We start from the raw sequence: 15,302 nt of genomic DNA, 5'->3' as shown, positions 1-15,302 counted from the left end.
GATGGTAGCAAGTGAGAATCAGAATATGTGTTAGATCATTTTTAATATTAATTTTAGAAGGGATTTAAAATCTTAATTTTGGATTTGCCCTGAATAAAATTATCTCTCATAAAAAATACAATACATATGGTGTGATTTATCGGAAATTTTTTTTGAAAGAGTTCAGTTAATTTCATATTAGTATAAAGGGTTATAAATTTCTCTTATTATATAAGAAACTTATTATAGCTCTTCTTCGGGGGAAAAAAATGGTGAGATCCACCAAATTTAAAGAAAAAAAAAAAAATTCTGATGGGACATTTTTTGTATTTGCAGGAGGGGATACAGCACAAACTCATTCCCCTACTATAAATTATTGGAAAACTTTAAAAATTTCTTTATGAATTTTTTTAATTATCACTTATTCTCTCACAATTTTTTTGAAACATTTACATTTTTATTCAGATTTTTTTGATCACTTATTTTTTTCACTTAAAGTTTCTTTATCACTTATCTTTCTCACTTGTGGAAGTAAATGATAAAAAAAAATTTAAATCAGAAAAGTAAATAATTTAAAATTTTGAGAAGGGAGTAAATGATGATGAGAAAAGTTATAATTTTTTTTTTTTGAAGTTTTCCTAAATTATTTTCTCCTAGCTTGGGCGAGGGCCAGTCCGCGAGTTGGAGCACGGCTCAGCTAATTATAAAAAAGAAAAAGAAAATTAGAATTTTCTGTTCAGAGAGTTGACCAAGAAAAGAAGAGAAAAACAGAGAGGCGTTGATGGTGGGTGTGGCGGAGTCGTGAGAGACAGAAGTTCTGTTCTGTTTTGAAATTGAGCGTATGATTGATTATTCATTCTTGTCTCTCTCTCTCTCTCTCCTTGAAATTTGAATTTCATGCCTATGATTATTGATTCATTTGCTATCTTTCTTAGCAATTTGTGCTGTTTTTTTTTTATTCACAGGCACAAGCATTTAAAATAGAGTGAAAATGGGGGTCCCAGTGAGACAAGTCATTAAGAACCTGGATGCGTTTCCTCGCACAGAAGATCATTTGATGCACAAAACTCAATCTGGGGCTCTTGGTAATACTCTCTTAATTTTGAAGGTTGAGATGTATGGTGTAATTCCTCATCCTTCTCTTTTTTGCAGTTTCACTATTCGGTATAATCATAATGGCCACATTGTTTCTGCATGAGCTCGGTTATTATCTTACAACTCACACATACCATCAGGTTTTCATTCTCTTTTATTTTCTCCATTTACAACTTAACAACTATGAATACCCCTCTTTATCCCATTCATGGGATTAACACCAAGCAAGATATTATCTTTGATTTTTTAATCAAAGAATACTTTGTTTTGTTCAATGTTAGCTTAGTCACTGATAGGTGTATGCTAGTCAGAAGAAATTCTATTTAAAATAAATAAATACTGAGAGGGAGAGGGATACATCAACTGCAGGGTACAAAACTTAAACTAACTTGACTTAATCTTGAACTGTTTCCCTTCAGTATACTAAACTACACTTCTTTCCTTTCTGAGTTTGATATTGTGGAATAAATGAAAAGGTTTAGATTGGGTTGTACAACCTCTTGTTTGTTCATGGTTTATGCCAATAATAAGAGTTTTATACTTTACAGATTCATGTAGGATATGCAAATAATTTTCGCTTATGCTCATCTTTATCAGATGTCAGTGGACTTGAAACGTGGAGAGACTCTTCCAATTCACATAAATATGACATTTCCTTCTTTACCTTGCGATGGTTAGCACTTTCCTTTCATGTGTTTGAAGTGACTACAAGTTTCTTGTTGGTTTCTGTCTTTATTTAGAATTTCTTTTCTCCGTTATAATGAAGATTCCAAACATTTGTTACTTGTCTCTGTGCAGTTTTGAGTGTAGATGCCATTGATATGTCAGGCAAGCATGAGGTGGATCTTGATACAAACATATGGAAAGTAAGTTTAATGTTAATCCAGAAAAAACATGTATTTTACTTATTTTGGTATGTTTTCTTATTTCTCGTTTTTCTGATACACGAGATAAACTTGGAATGGCATCATGATTATAAATATATGATTATAAAGAAGAAAATAAAATAAAAATAACTTATCCCCTATTGCTAGGAATCACCATTTCAACCCTCTAGAGGAGGGAATGCTGAGAGAGTGCAGCAATGGAGGAAAGAATTGAACCATCAAGTGCACCAAATGCGCAGTTATAATTTGGGTTTCAGCCTATGTTTTCTTTAATTAAACTAAACTTAAAGACGGACCTGGGAGGTCTGTTGAGCTAATTTGTTTGTTTTATACTCCTTTTTTCTGTTTTGTGGTTGTTTAGGTAAGTTTCTTTATCCTCCTTTCATGCGCCTCAATCTCTGAATAGTTTCTTCTTTTTTTCCCTATTTAAAAGAATATATGTGTGTTAAATGTGCATAGTTGGGCATTGTTTAGTAACCTTGAAATTTTGTTGAGTAAATTTGTCTTGCCACTTCTCATTGTTTTTACCTAATAATCTTTATCTGTTTATTATCATTCATTACACTAATGAATTTGTACGTGCTGCAGCTTCGTCTGAACAGTCATGGCTATATAGTTGGCTCTGAATACATATCTGACCTTGTTGAAAAGGAGCATGCTGCTCATAAGCATGGTAATATCTTGTTCCATTATGCATACAATTTCAAAACTCCAATTAAATATTGGAAAAATTGCATGTGATTGGGTTCAATTCAGTTTATTGCTTGTTAGGTTTTAAGGGAGAATTGATTAAGATGCTGATAATGTTGAATTTACAATGAGAATTAACTGAATATCACTGTTTTACTAAACTTCTATGCCAACCTGTCCTCTTTCCTCAGGGTCTAGTGATAGACCGAATCGTTCAGTTTTTCGGATAATAGAAAGGAAATAATAGGCTTCAGTTTCCATGGGCTGGAACAGTTATCAGTTAAATATGCAGTTGCACTTCAGTTTTTTTATGATTTTTTGGCAATGACTAATTTTTTGGTTGGGGATGGAGAAAATCCAAGAACGTTACCGACTCAAATTTTTTTGGTGGGGACACCAGTCCAATGACTATTGCTACTCATGCTAGTGCTTATAAGTTTATCTCTGAAGACTGAAGGGTATACTTTCCTCAGAACTATGCTTTCTTTAGGTTTAGATGTTTGGGTGATGGTTATCACATTAGGTTCTGCAAGCATGTTTGGGTAGGAAATGTCCCCTTGTTGGAGGCCTTTACTTTCCTTTATCATCTCTCCACCTTTGCTCACTGAAGGCTTTCTCTCTTCTCAAGGATCTCATTTATTGTGGGATTTTCACTTTCATAGAGACTTGAATGACAGTGAGGCTAGTGAACCAGACACCATACTGGTTTTACTTGATTCTATTCAATTCTCTACCAACTTGAATTGTACGGTTTGGACTTGAGACTCTTACGGAGTGTCTTCTTGTAAATCATTTTTCCAGTTTATAACCCATTCTCCTAGATCCTAATCAACATCCATTCCTTCTGGATGAACTGATTTGGAATTTCAAAGCTTCCCCGAAATCAAGTGCTTTGTGTGGAAATTGATTCTTTATATGAATGACTTGCTGCATATCCGAATGCCTCACACTGCTCTTTCTCCTGATATGAGTGTTATGTGTTGCTCTAGTTCAGAAACAATTGGCCACTTCTTGCACTGCAGGCGCCTACTGTCTTATGGAACAACTTGTTTTGGGTTTTTGAGGAGCATTGGGCGTGTCCTATGTAAGATCAATTTCTGTTGGTTAAGTATAAAGGCATTGCCAAAAAGGTGGAAAAAGTTGTGGCAATGTGCAGTTTATGCAATCCTTTGGTGCAACTGGTTAGATCAGAATGCTTGCCTATTTTATTGTTGTCTGTCTGCCTCTCAACCTTTTATGGGACAGGATTGTGTATATATTCTCTCCTTGGGGTTCTGCTATTGGTTGTTTCAAGTGAGTGGCCATTTCAAACATTTCTAGAGATTAAGCAGCTTTGTTGCATCTTTTTTTTTTTTTTTGTTCTATGTTGTTTTGGAGGATATCTTATCATTCTTTTACTTGTACTCTCTCCTTTCTTTCTAATAAAATTTCTATTACTAGAAAAAATATTTCAATAAATTGTATTTTTCTAAAATCTTATTGTAGATCAACTAGACATTGTTGTAAACGTTTCACACGACTTTAAGGTCATGTTTTGTCTTACACTTCATTTCTTCCAAAGTTATTTTCTTGTCACTTACACCCTTATAAAAACTGTGACCAGACGATGATAAGGATCATCATGAGGATTCAGAACAAAAGATTCATTTACAAACCTTTGATGAATCTTCTGAAAATATGATCAAGAAGGTGAAGCAAGCATTAGCAAATGGGGAAGGATGCCGGGTATAAATTCTAATATATATCGCAAATTTACTTTGCGATCTGTTTGTCAAACCTAGATAACTCTTAATATTTGATTTTATTCTCTTATAGGTTTATGGCGTTTTATATGTTCAAAGGGTTGCTGGAAATTTCCATATTTCAGTTCATGGACTAAATATATATGTTGCTCAAATGGTAAGATCTCTGTCTTTCATCATTAATCTCATCTCACCTCACCTAATGTTGTTTTTTAAAGTATACATATTGTAGTTTCTGGTAAAATATATGGTTGAGGGTATCTTTAATAGAATTAAAGGAGCTCCTAACTTCAACTAGAACAATCAACGCAATATGATGCAACTTTTAGTGGCTTCTATGGGATATTACTGTGTAAAATTTGCTTAATAGATTCTCATTTGAACTATTGGATTGTTAACCTAATTCAGTCTTTGATGGTTTTCGGTAGATTTTTGGAGGAGCAAAGAATGTGAATGTCAGTCACATTATCCATGATTTGTCATTCGGTCCCAAATATCCAGGGCTTCACAACCCACTTGATGATACACCAAGGATTTTGCATGATACAAGTGGATCGTTTAAATATTATATTAAGGTTTGATTATTGGCCTCTCTCTTGAATAATCTTTGAACCTGGTCTAGCTAAAGTACATTTGCCATGTTTCCTCCAGGCTCCTCTCTGATTGTTTACAGAATGCCAATGTACTTTTTTCTCATCTATTCCCATGCCTTAGATTGATTCTCCTCAAGTCACTTGTGCAACACTGTTAAATATGTTTCTGGTGTCCCATTTGTTTTAAGAAGCTATGGTCTTTTGCCTGCAAACAAAAATCAGGATTTGGAGTACATCTCGTTTTGTTTCAATTCAATTCTTCATATGTACATATTACAAGTCTGGCCAACAAACTGTCATAAGAAGAAAACTATTCTATCTTTATTCTGTTGTCAGAACTTTTATAATCTCTCTATTGAATATAGTACAGTAGAGTCAGTCGAATGTAAAGTAGCTCTGTGAAGCGAGAATTCATAATTAAGATTTCAAATCGTGGTTATTCAGTTATTCTGTTGTTTAGTTATTATTGCCTTGTGGGAATAGAAAATTGTCACGTCTAACCTTTACTAATTTTTCCCCATATATTACCAAAGGTCAATGTTATGAAGCCATTCCTCCTGCTTTAAAGCTTTAAAATTGCCCCAGTTCTCATGATGTTTATCGTAGGAACATGGTTTGATGCAGAAAGTAATGGCCAGTCATGATTTGATTCATCAAAATGGTTTTATCTTTATTATGTAATGCAATCAAACCCTACTTATGATGCCTATGGACAGTAGCAGCGAAGTCTAGCTTACACCTCTTCAGTTTAAAGCCTCTTTCATTTTTCTTTTCTTCACCAGCCACGATTAAAATCTTTCTTTTGAATACCTAATTTACCTTGCTTGAATATTCCAAAAGCCCATTAGCGCCTGAAGTTAGTATTGTGGGTACTGTCCATGACCCTTGATCAATTTAGTGATTGTCTTTGTTATTTTATTTAATTTATATCCTAAACCTCCACAATTCTCCAATTGTGATGCAGGTTGTTCCAACCGAATATAGATACATCTCAAAAGAAGTTTTACCAACGAATCAGTTCTCAGTTTCAGAGTATTTTTCGCCCATGATTGAGTTTGATCGGAACTGGCCAGGTTGGTTTTATACTTTTATGGTTGAAGTTGGCTTTGTTCTTTTAGTCCATATGTTATGATTATCATTTCCGATTTGTTTGATGTCTGCAGCTGTCTACTTTTTGTATGATCTGTCACCTATTACTGTCACAATCAAAGAAGAACGACGTAGTTTTCTTCATTTCATTACTCGGCTTTGTGCAGTGCTGGGTGGAACCTTTGCTCTAACAGGTTTTTGTCACAACTACACTAATTATGTACCATTTTGCCATGTCGATAGTGAATTGTCTTCTGAGGTGCTCTAGAAAAACAAAATAGTGAATGTTGAGAGATGGTTATTTTCTTTGTATGAAATTGTTAATTTGAAACATCAAAATACTTTATATCAGCGCATAATTTAGATAATTAAATCACATGGTTTGGCATTTTCAGCGAGAATTCAAGCTATTAGGACATAAAATTCCATAAAGTTGGTTTTCCGTAGCCCTTATGAATTAATGTTCTTCCTGCTGCAGTTTCTTTTTCCCTCTTGTTCACATTCATGTTGTAAAACTCATTTACATCAACAGGGATGCTAGACCGTTGGATGTACAGACTTCTGGAAGCTTTAACTAAACCTAAGTCTAGAAGTGGATTGCGGTAGATATCAAAGCCACGATGGTGTAATGGTTGAAATTAAGGATTCCTTTTTCAATTCTTTCACAGATTTGTGTTCCTATAATCCCTTGTATAACGGTACATTAATGCCTAACTGTTTATAGTTTTTCTTCTTTCGGAATGGGTGTTTTGGGGCTTGGTTTGACTACATTGCAGAGTATTTTCGTGGAATCCCCTTTGTAGAACTCAAATTTTGAATATTATGATCAGATAGATCGTCAGTTTCTCATAGTTTTACCCCATTTTTTCTGCCAATTTAATAAATTTTAACAGCAACTGATTACCCGAAATTCATGCACAATAAGAGACCTTAAACTGTAACATTTTTTTTTTCCTTATCATTTGGGAAGCGCGAGTAACATTTCCTGGCCATATGAAATTAATTTTTCCACTTCATATCACCAATCACTATTATCGTTCTCACAAATGGCTGGTACTAAAGGGTACTTTCACTGATAGGGTAGAATTAAGTTTACAGTATAGTTTGTCAGGAAAAGGAAAGAGAATATGAAAGTAACGTTTAACTGTATTTAACGGTGCATTCAAATACCTTGGTTCACACCAGTGAGTGTAAATCCTTGTATTTGTAGCATGGAAAATTAGGTAAAATAAATGAAGAGAACAAAATTCTGAATTAGTTGTTTAAACTGTTGTGGGAGGAGTAACTGTCATTGATGATGCTGTCCTTGATCTTCCTGCTCCTGTTGTTGTACATGGTCACGGCGCTGCTGCTCTGTCCTGTTAACATTCTCATTTGAAGATCGAATCTGCCTACTTGCTCTCCATCTAATATATTCCATGATGAGAGAATTCATACTGATTGCAATCCCAAATCCAGTGAATGAGGAAAGGAGAATGGAGAGAATTGCATTGAAATCAAGCTACAAAAGAAAAAGAGAAGTGTTGCGTGTGTTAAAAATATATATATATATATATATATACTTTCGTCTCACCCAGTCCCAAATATCTATCATTGGACTGAGGGGAAGTAACATGACAGGCACAAAATCAAGTTAGGACAGAAACTACATCATCTTACAATAGTATAAAATACATGAGCAAACATGATCAGAATTGCAAACTGGAAGCAAGCATAAGCCCACACGTAGCTCCTGCTCACTGCCACCAAAACACATTATGAGACTTTCACATTTATTAAACAATATTAATCAGTATCAGCTAACAAGTGCTGATGTTAATGAGACATTAATAATTCAGTATCATGTAGTCTACTTAGTGTCGGATTAGAGCAACTTCAATGAACGGGAAAATTACAGAATATGGGCCTTCTTCTAATCAAGTCTCACATCAGAAACACTTGAACAATGTCAACATTTGCTTTCTTTTATCATTTACCCATTTTATAAAACCCTAATGTAGTCCTTTCTTCTTTAATCCAAAAAAAAATAAAATAAAATAAAATAAAACCCTAATGTAACGCACCAAATCAGATGTTGATGTTAGAATTTTTTTATATTTTTTCCTATAAACTCACCAGACTTAACTGTATCCCCATTTGCCTATACCCAAACAAATCTGGTTCTGAGTCCAAGATTTACATTTTACTTACACATACCAATGTCCAGTACAGGGTAAAACAACGTGCATTAACTAATGACAACTTTGAACTGCAGCCAGCCACCCACTGTAGGACAACATCCAGGATGTTCTATAACATCTTATCATAAAACTTCTTCTATTTCCTTTCTTCACCGCATTCTATTTCAAATGATTAAAATATGCTTGAAAATGCTTATTCTTCCTTGAGAGTCAGAGACTTCGACTCAATACTCCTCAGTAATTAAGGTCATGACGAACGAGGGATATTTTAAGTAGAGAAATGAGGTGGACAGACCTTGTCACTTGTCTCAGTTCTTTTGGTTGTCAGGAAAGGTTACATAGTGTATGAGATTTACAGGTCTACTGAGGAAGAAGGACATACTACAAAAGAATTCCAGGTCAATGGAGGATAAAATAATTAGGATTTAGACGTTTATGATCTAAGTATTATCCTATTACAATACATTATGAGTCCAATAATTGTCAATTCTCAATATCGTTATCCTAATCTTTAACCATATCTTGCAAGTAATATTAACCTACTTTTATATTTTTAGAAAATTATACATGTATGCTGTTCATTTTTGTGTTTCATAGTAAAAATTACAACCAGCACAAAAATGAAATCAAAAGTGCAAATAAAGGGAACTAAGACAGATACAAAATGACTTCTTTGATATGAGAAGGCAGACAAAAGGAAACAAGTTTACCCATGGTTGACGCAATCATAGAGGAAAGGAAACCTAAAACGCAGGAGAAAGGTAATGCAATGGCAATAGCACGAGGACCCAAATCTGAAACCTGGTAAACTAGAAATCATTGAGTCAGACATACTGTCATTTCATACAAAACAGTTAAAAAGATGACAACGGAAAATAAAAGCCAGAAAAGAAAAAAGTAAGCATATACAGCATTAACCAAGAGCTCTCCATATAAACAGTATCACTAAATATATCCTAGTAAGTACTAAATAGGCAAAGAAACAGTATCTCCTTTTTGTCACCGGAATACAATCAGGTACAAAAATTATTCCATGAAATGATTATTTACTGAGTGACTTGAACAAAATAGTAACATCGTAAATAATAAAATACAAAGAAAGTCACTTCTCTAAAATTTAGTCCCACAAAACAAACCACCTAAATTTCAAGGCAATTTTCGCCACTCCTTCAGTATTAATTAACTATGAGTTTCCTGTTCTTTATACTCCAAAATGAAGAAAAATTCCCTACGTGTAAACTGGGAAAATTGCTATACTCCCAATAGATGAGGTTACATTTTCTGAATCGCCTAATGACAACTATAAGTTGGTCAAATCATCTTTCAGAACCAAGTTTCTGGTGCAGATGGCAATGTGACCATTGGATGCAATAGGCCCAAACCAATAACTTGATGAAGCACTTAGTCAGTTAACATAAACTTCAGCACATGTACAAAGAAAAGCATACCAGTAGTTGCTCTAGAAAGCAAAAGTAAGCAAGCATGCTGACCAAGATAAGCACTGGTACATCCTGCCAGATCCTGTCATGCATGAAATAACTACAATACATTACAATTAAAAAACTAGTGACTCGCTGATGATTTGTCACAGGTTTTTGTAGACATAACAAGATGTTATCTCTTGATATATGTATATGTTGTTCAAATTCAGGATCAACTGCTTATCAATTCTTACACAGCTCAGCAGCCAATAACATATGCGGTAAGTAGGCTTTTCAGTTTGTTCGGTGGGTATTGGATTTTCCCTCTTATTCTGGAGCAGTTTCTCATGATTAACTTCAAACGTTTTGGCAGGAGCAAGGAGGGTAAAGTTTTATGGCAGTTGCTTCTACACTGTCATTTGGTGTCTTTGAATGGAGAAGAATGTTTGGAATATTTCAGGGGAAATATCCATGGACTTGATGTAGTATATGATTGTTTTGATGGCGTCTCTTTGGAGCTCTGCATACTTTAAGGGAGTTTCTTTTATGGATATAAAAAGGGATTGGACATGAACTGTTTTAGTAATGTTTTATATCTTTTTAGTCTCAGCATACCATCATTTTAGTCTCATTGGAGCTCTGTTTTAGTAATGTTTTATATTTATTTATTTTTTCTTTTGTCAAGTTAAAGGAGGAACTCTAATCATCTATTCTTTGTAATCATTCTTTCCTTCCATTCTTTATTTTTTTATTAAAATAAAAAAACAAAGGATACCTGAACAACACCAAGAGCACATCTTACTGCCACCTACCCATATGAGCATATAAACTGAAGCTGCAGTTTATTAAACCTAACAACCCTAAACAATTATGATCTACTAAGATCAATGCAATATTAAAATCAGCCCTAATATCAGAGATAAACCAAAATAAAGAGATACACTGGCCTTTAACCTTATACCTTCTCAAAGATCTCGAAGTCTGGATCAAAAGGCTTATCAAATAAACATTACAGCAACTTTTTAGGTCTCTCCTATGTCAGTTTGAGAGAGAATTGAATGCAAAAATGACTAGTGCATTGAAGCAATTGATCTTGCCTGTAATAAGCTATTTCTCTCTGTTGTGGCACATTTGATGGCTGCCTAGCAGCAGTTTGAGGATTATAAATTTTCAACAGTGTTACTGGGAGGTTTTGGACTTCCTGCTTGCAGACATCACAGGTTCTGTTTCCTTTAATACTAAACCACTTTACAGCACAGTCTTGGTGAGCAAGTGCAAGATCACCTTTACAACTGCATTCCATCTTAAGAGTAATCCCTCCTTCCCCAAGCTCCACCAAACAAATCCTACAAACTGCTTCTTCCTCTGGAATATCCTCAGTATCATCTTCAATGGCTGGAAAGGGATGAACAGAGTTAAACAAATATGAACAAAGGAGGAGGAGGGATTTAAGCATACGGTCAACAAGATAACCAAAGACAACGTGAATAGCATAGTAACTAAAAATATGAATTATGCATGCAGATGAGAACTTCTACTCCCTAATAAACATGTTTATACTTAAATACCAAGTAATCCTAACTCACATGGAAAAACAGAATTTGTAATTAAAAACCCTAAAATCAAAATTACAAGTTAACATCTATATAAACTTATTTCTTTCACTATCATCATGTCTTTTCTTTTTTTAAAAAAAAAAAATTGGAGAGTCCGTTGCAATGGAATTAAGGGGTTTTCTTTAGATTATATCTCCTGGAAACCTCTATATTTTCTGTCCTCTATATTATTGTTGATTTTTCATTTTATTTATGGTTCAGTGATCAATATCAAATAGTTGTTGCCTATCAAAACAACTTAATGCTTCAAATTACGCACATTCTTGATCAAGAAATATAAAAGGCACACCTAGAAGAAAATTATGTACGTCCCATATATTTTGAAGAATTACCAATCTCTGGAACCGAAGCATCATCAGTTGAGGCTCCACCAACAGTTTCAAGATGTGGTTTTGCTGAAATTACACGAATCAGTCCCCTAGAATCTGTACGCTTTAACTTAGTGGCTTTGCCATTAACTGGAACTGAAAATGATCGAGTCATATGCTGCTGAACTTCCATTGTCTATACAAAAAGAAAATATTAATCAATGCAGCATATTTTAAGTATCATACATCATTTTTATTTACAAAATGTTAAAAAGAACTTTTAGTGTGAACATTATTAAAGTAGTTTTGATCTTGAAACAAGAATGAACAATGGAAACATACCCTTAAACCAGAATCACACAGTGGATGTCTTCCGTGTACATTCTCTGCACCTGAAGTTGCAATTGGAGTAACTGGTAATGAATGTGCAGCTTTTGCTGATGGGGAGAAGAAGACCTTATTATTAAGCAACAACGACCTCGAAGTGGAAGGTTTATCCAAAGGAGCATCTGATGGGGGAGTATCAGGAACTACAAGAACTGTCCTTTCAGTATCAGGGGAACAAGTTTTTGTCCTGAAGCTTCTCTGGGGAAGTAAACTTCTCATGGAAGATCTGACTTTAGCTGAATTTGGCCTTGGGGGAAGTCCTCTAATGGAACCAGGACTTGACATTGAAACTGAAGGACCATCCGTCTTTGCAAAAGAAGATAATGCAATATCCAGTGACCATGCTGGTATTTGCAGCGAGGAGAGGGTAGGTTTTCTGGATTGGGGAATCATAATCAAGGAGGCATTCTCACCTTTTTCATTTCCAGAACATGTCTACAAAACCATCAAAATAATTACTCTTTTTATGATGTTTATTTTCGAATGGCGTGATAATTAAATACTTTAGCCTATCCAATTAACACTAAACACTAAAACATTAACAATCTAATCAATTGCTGTCCACTGCCACACCCAAAAAAAAGAAGATCTCAAGTGAAAATAAGGAGTAATGCCAGTTTAAAGTTTAAAACATAAAATTTATAAGAAACGTAATGTAATTTAGAAGTCACATTATGATTATACATAAAACAGATCGAAATCATTCGATTAGGGTTTTCACTTTTGAAGAAAGAATTGAAAGTCACCTGAGCAGGATCTGACACAAAATCAGCATCACTTTGAAGCTCAGCACCTATCTTTTCCATCAAATTATCAGACCAAGGAAACACTTTGGCAAAACTGTAGTTACAGTTACAGCATCCAATGCCCACACACCATAATATATTATATTCTGATATGATTATAATAATAAAAGGCAAAGAAAAAGCGTATGTTAATGATGATAATGTTTGCGGCAAGCTAGGGTTCCTTTGATTCAGATAATTAATTAATAGGATTCAGATAATTAATTAATAAATGAAAATCGAAATATTTTGCAGCATTCTTTCAGGTTTTTTAGAAATTGTTATGTGATGATTATTACCCGCCAACTGCAAATTGTGACATGCGAACTCTACGATCCTTCCACTTCTCTCACGATTCTCCATTCTACATTCTACGTTTTTTTTTTTCCTTCCTTCTTCACTTCACTCACACAGTCACTCCCCTTTCCTTTGTGTCCTCACATTGCTCTTTCAATTCTTTACTTTTTTTTCTTTTTACTGTTTCAATTCATAAATTGCAAATTTTCATGTTGACTGACAAAAAATTATTTTATGCACTCATAAAAAAAAAGTTGGAATTTATTTATTTTTTTCTCTCTCTTTTTTTAATAAGTCTCATTTTTTTTTTTTATGTCTCATATAATATAAAAAATATATTCTTTTTGAAGAAAAAAAAAATGCATAAAGAGATTTTCATATTTTTACTCTTAGTTTTAGAAGATAAAAAAATATTTTTGAAGCTGAATTATATACAATTCCCTTCAACTGAATTATAAAAATAAAAAATCGACACACAATTTCATAAGTGTGCAACATAAGATAGTAGTCTTATATGACATAAGACAACTATTTTTCTATTTTTAATTCTATTATTAGTTAACCATTCACTTAAAGTGAGTTGAGTCTTGGGGTCGAGACGTGGGCCATGTATGGCGGGTGTCACAAGACTCACAAGTCACAACTATCTCACACACGAATTTATATTTCGTTTTGTACCATTAGACTAATTTTTACATTTATGTCAAGTCATGTCAAAGTATTTTACATTAATAAAGAGTTTTTTATTTTTCTTATCAGGAGACAGGAGTCAATGATATCACCCGTTTAATTATGCCTAATTTAATTAACAATATAATAGTAAGTTAGGTTTCAAAAAACATAAAATAAATGGCAGCGGGACTAACTATTTTTAAACGTTAAGAGAATGTCTACGAATAAGATCCAAAAATATTATATTTGTATTTGAGCATAATTGACTAAATTTTCCCAATAATCTCATTTATATATATATATATATATATAGATGAAAATTTTAAAGGCAAATACTAATACTATAGGATACCACTAATTAGTAACACCATAAAAAAGTCTCAGTTATATCAAGTATCTATTCTTTGTTATTAAAATGGACAAAAAAGATTGTCAGTTTGAAACTTCTTGAATCAAAAGTTGCTAAACAGTCTTCATCTTATCTAAATACTTGTTAAATAAAATAGAAACTAGACAACTAGTGTTATGAAAGTCAACATAAATCAAATAAAAAGTAAGAGATACAATATTCTTACTGTCAAATATTTTTATTATCAATACACTATCACTTTAATATAATTATGTATTCTGAAAAATATATTAAAAGTTATTTTTTTTTCTTTTCAGATTTTTTTTAAAGATTATCAGCTGAAAAATAAAATCTAACAGTGATTAGAATAGAAATAAAAATATTTGATAATAAAAATATCCTATTTAATGTTTATAATCTGTACTAAAATTCCTAAGTTTGCTCCGGTTTTAGCTAAGTTACTTTTTGGTTTAAGGTTTTATTTTTGCTTGTAATTATTATTAACTTACTTTTTTTATTTTTGCCCTAAAAAAAGTTTTTAAGGTATGATGCACCCTATACATGTAAAAACATTGGGTTTTACTTTGAATAGATTGGGTTGAGAATTGAGACGGTACAAGAAATGTTAGAAAAGGTCAAAGCGGTAAGCATGTGGTAGAATAACGAAGCATATAATTGTTTACTTTATTGTTTTAGATTGAAGGGGAAGCAACTTAGCACTTTCTTCATGTGAAAAAGTTGGATTAGAATTTGCAAGTCCAATGGCAATTGGCAATAAACGTTGATTGAAATTTGAATAGTCCAAGTCACAATTACAACCACAACCACTAGTTGCAGTCATAGGCCGACATGAGTCACTACAAAGGATGACGCTATGATGATTCAACTTTCATCATTTCATCCCAAAGCTGGTCTTTTGGGGTTGGGCCCCGGCGCTGCTTCCTCGATGGAACCATGCGACAGGGTCACGCACAGACTCACATGACACGAGTACTAAGGACATATGAGGCACGAATCTACGCACGAATACTGATACGGGACGCGACATGTCACACCGACACATTTATTTTCAAAAATATCATATTTTAACATGTTGAGACAAATTTTGATATTAAATAATATTTTTTAATATATAAAATATAATTTATATTTAATACATATAACAGTCCATGATAGGTTATATAATCAATCAAATATTCAAATTTCATATAA

General features: G+C 33.4%; 2 protein-coding genes across 7 annotated transcripts; one reads left to right on the top strand and one right to left on the bottom strand.

Moving 5' to 3' along the window:
- Window positions 1-721: 721 nt before the first annotated feature.
- LOC133290102 (uncharacterized) lies at window positions 722-6,908 on the top strand. Its single transcript, XM_061488165.1, has 12 exons — window positions 722-818; window positions 945-1,064; window positions 1,132-1,214; window positions 1,672-1,747; window positions 1,873-1,940; window positions 2,550-2,634; window positions 4,255-4,376; window positions 4,467-4,550; window positions 4,822-4,968; window positions 5,951-6,059; window positions 6,150-6,269; window positions 6,608-6,908. The coding sequence occupies exons 2-12, from the start codon at window positions 971-973 to the stop codon at window positions 6,679-6,681; spliced, it is 1,062 nt and encodes a 353-aa protein (XP_061344149.1). The 5' UTR covers window positions 722-818; window positions 945-970; the 3' UTR covers window positions 6,682-6,908.
- Window positions 6,909-7,141: 233 nt separating this feature from the next.
- LOC133290044 (uncharacterized) lies at window positions 7,142-13,182 on the bottom strand. Of its 6 annotated transcripts, none has more exons than XM_061488094.1 (9): window positions 13,072-13,182; window positions 12,734-12,879; window positions 11,943-12,422; window positions 11,625-11,796; window positions 10,774-11,071; window positions 9,704-9,776; window positions 8,966-9,056; window positions 7,735-7,814; window positions 7,142-7,576 (listed from the first exon to the last, which is right to left on the bottom strand). In XM_061488094.1, exons 1-9 carry the CDS (start codon window positions 13,133-13,135, stop codon window positions 7,364-7,366), a joined length of 1,617 nt encoding a protein of 538 aa, XP_061344078.1. In that variant the 5' UTR covers window positions 13,136-13,182; the 3' UTR covers window positions 7,142-7,363. The 6 variants fall into 6 exon arrangements, 5 of the variants coding, with proteins under 5 accessions (XP_061344078.1, XP_061344079.1, XP_061344080.1 ...); XM_061488095.1 differs by having other exon boundaries at window positions 12,734-12,780; window positions 13,072-13,122; XR_009748573.1 differs by having other exon boundaries at window positions 7,523-7,576; window positions 8,966-9,064.
- Between the last annotated feature and the right edge of the window lie 2,120 nt (window positions 13,183-15,302).

The sequence above is a fragment of the Gastrolobium bilobum genome, unplaced genomic scaffold, assembly GCF_033153095.1.
Source record: "Gastrolobium bilobum isolate Gb01-03AN ecotype WA unplaced genomic scaffold, APGP_CSIRO_Gbil_v1 utg7782, whole genome shotgun sequence".
In the NCBI taxonomy this organism is placed as follows: Eukaryota; Viridiplantae; Streptophyta; class Magnoliopsida; order Fabales; family Fabaceae; genus Gastrolobium; species Gastrolobium bilobum.
Note: the sequence above shows the minus strand (reverse complement) of the source record. Positions and strands in the feature narration are given on the sequence as shown.

What these genes read in the sequence shown, in the direction of transcription:
- LOC133290102 (XM_061488165.1), top strand. Translation starts at nt 971, where the DNA reads ATGGGGGTCCCAGTGAGACAAGTCATTAAGAACCTGGATGCGTTTCCT. An exon ending in AACTCAATCTGGGGCTCTTG is followed by an intron (nt 1,065 to 1,131) that starts GTAATACTCTCT and finishes TCTTTTTTGCAG; the next exon opens with TTTCACTATTCGGTATAATC. An exon ending in TGGAACCTTTGCTCTAACAG is followed by an intron (nt 6,270 to 6,607) that starts GTTTTTGTCACA and finishes TTACATCAACAG; the next exon opens with GGATGCTAGACCGTTGGATG.
- LOC133290044 (XM_061488094.1), bottom strand. Translation starts at nt 13,135, where the DNA reads ATGGAGAATCGTGAGAGAAGTGGAAGGATCGTAGAGTTCGCATGTCAC. An exon ending in TTGTGTCAGATCCTGCTCAG is followed by an intron (nt 12,423 to 12,733) that starts GTGACTTTCAAT and finishes ATGGTTTTGTAG; the next exon opens with ACATGTTCTGGAAATGAAAA. An exon ending in TGTGTGATTCTGGTTTAAGG is followed by an intron (nt 11,797 to 11,942) that starts GTATGTTTCCAT and finishes CTTTTTGTATAG; the next exon opens with ACAATGGAAGTTCAGCAGCA.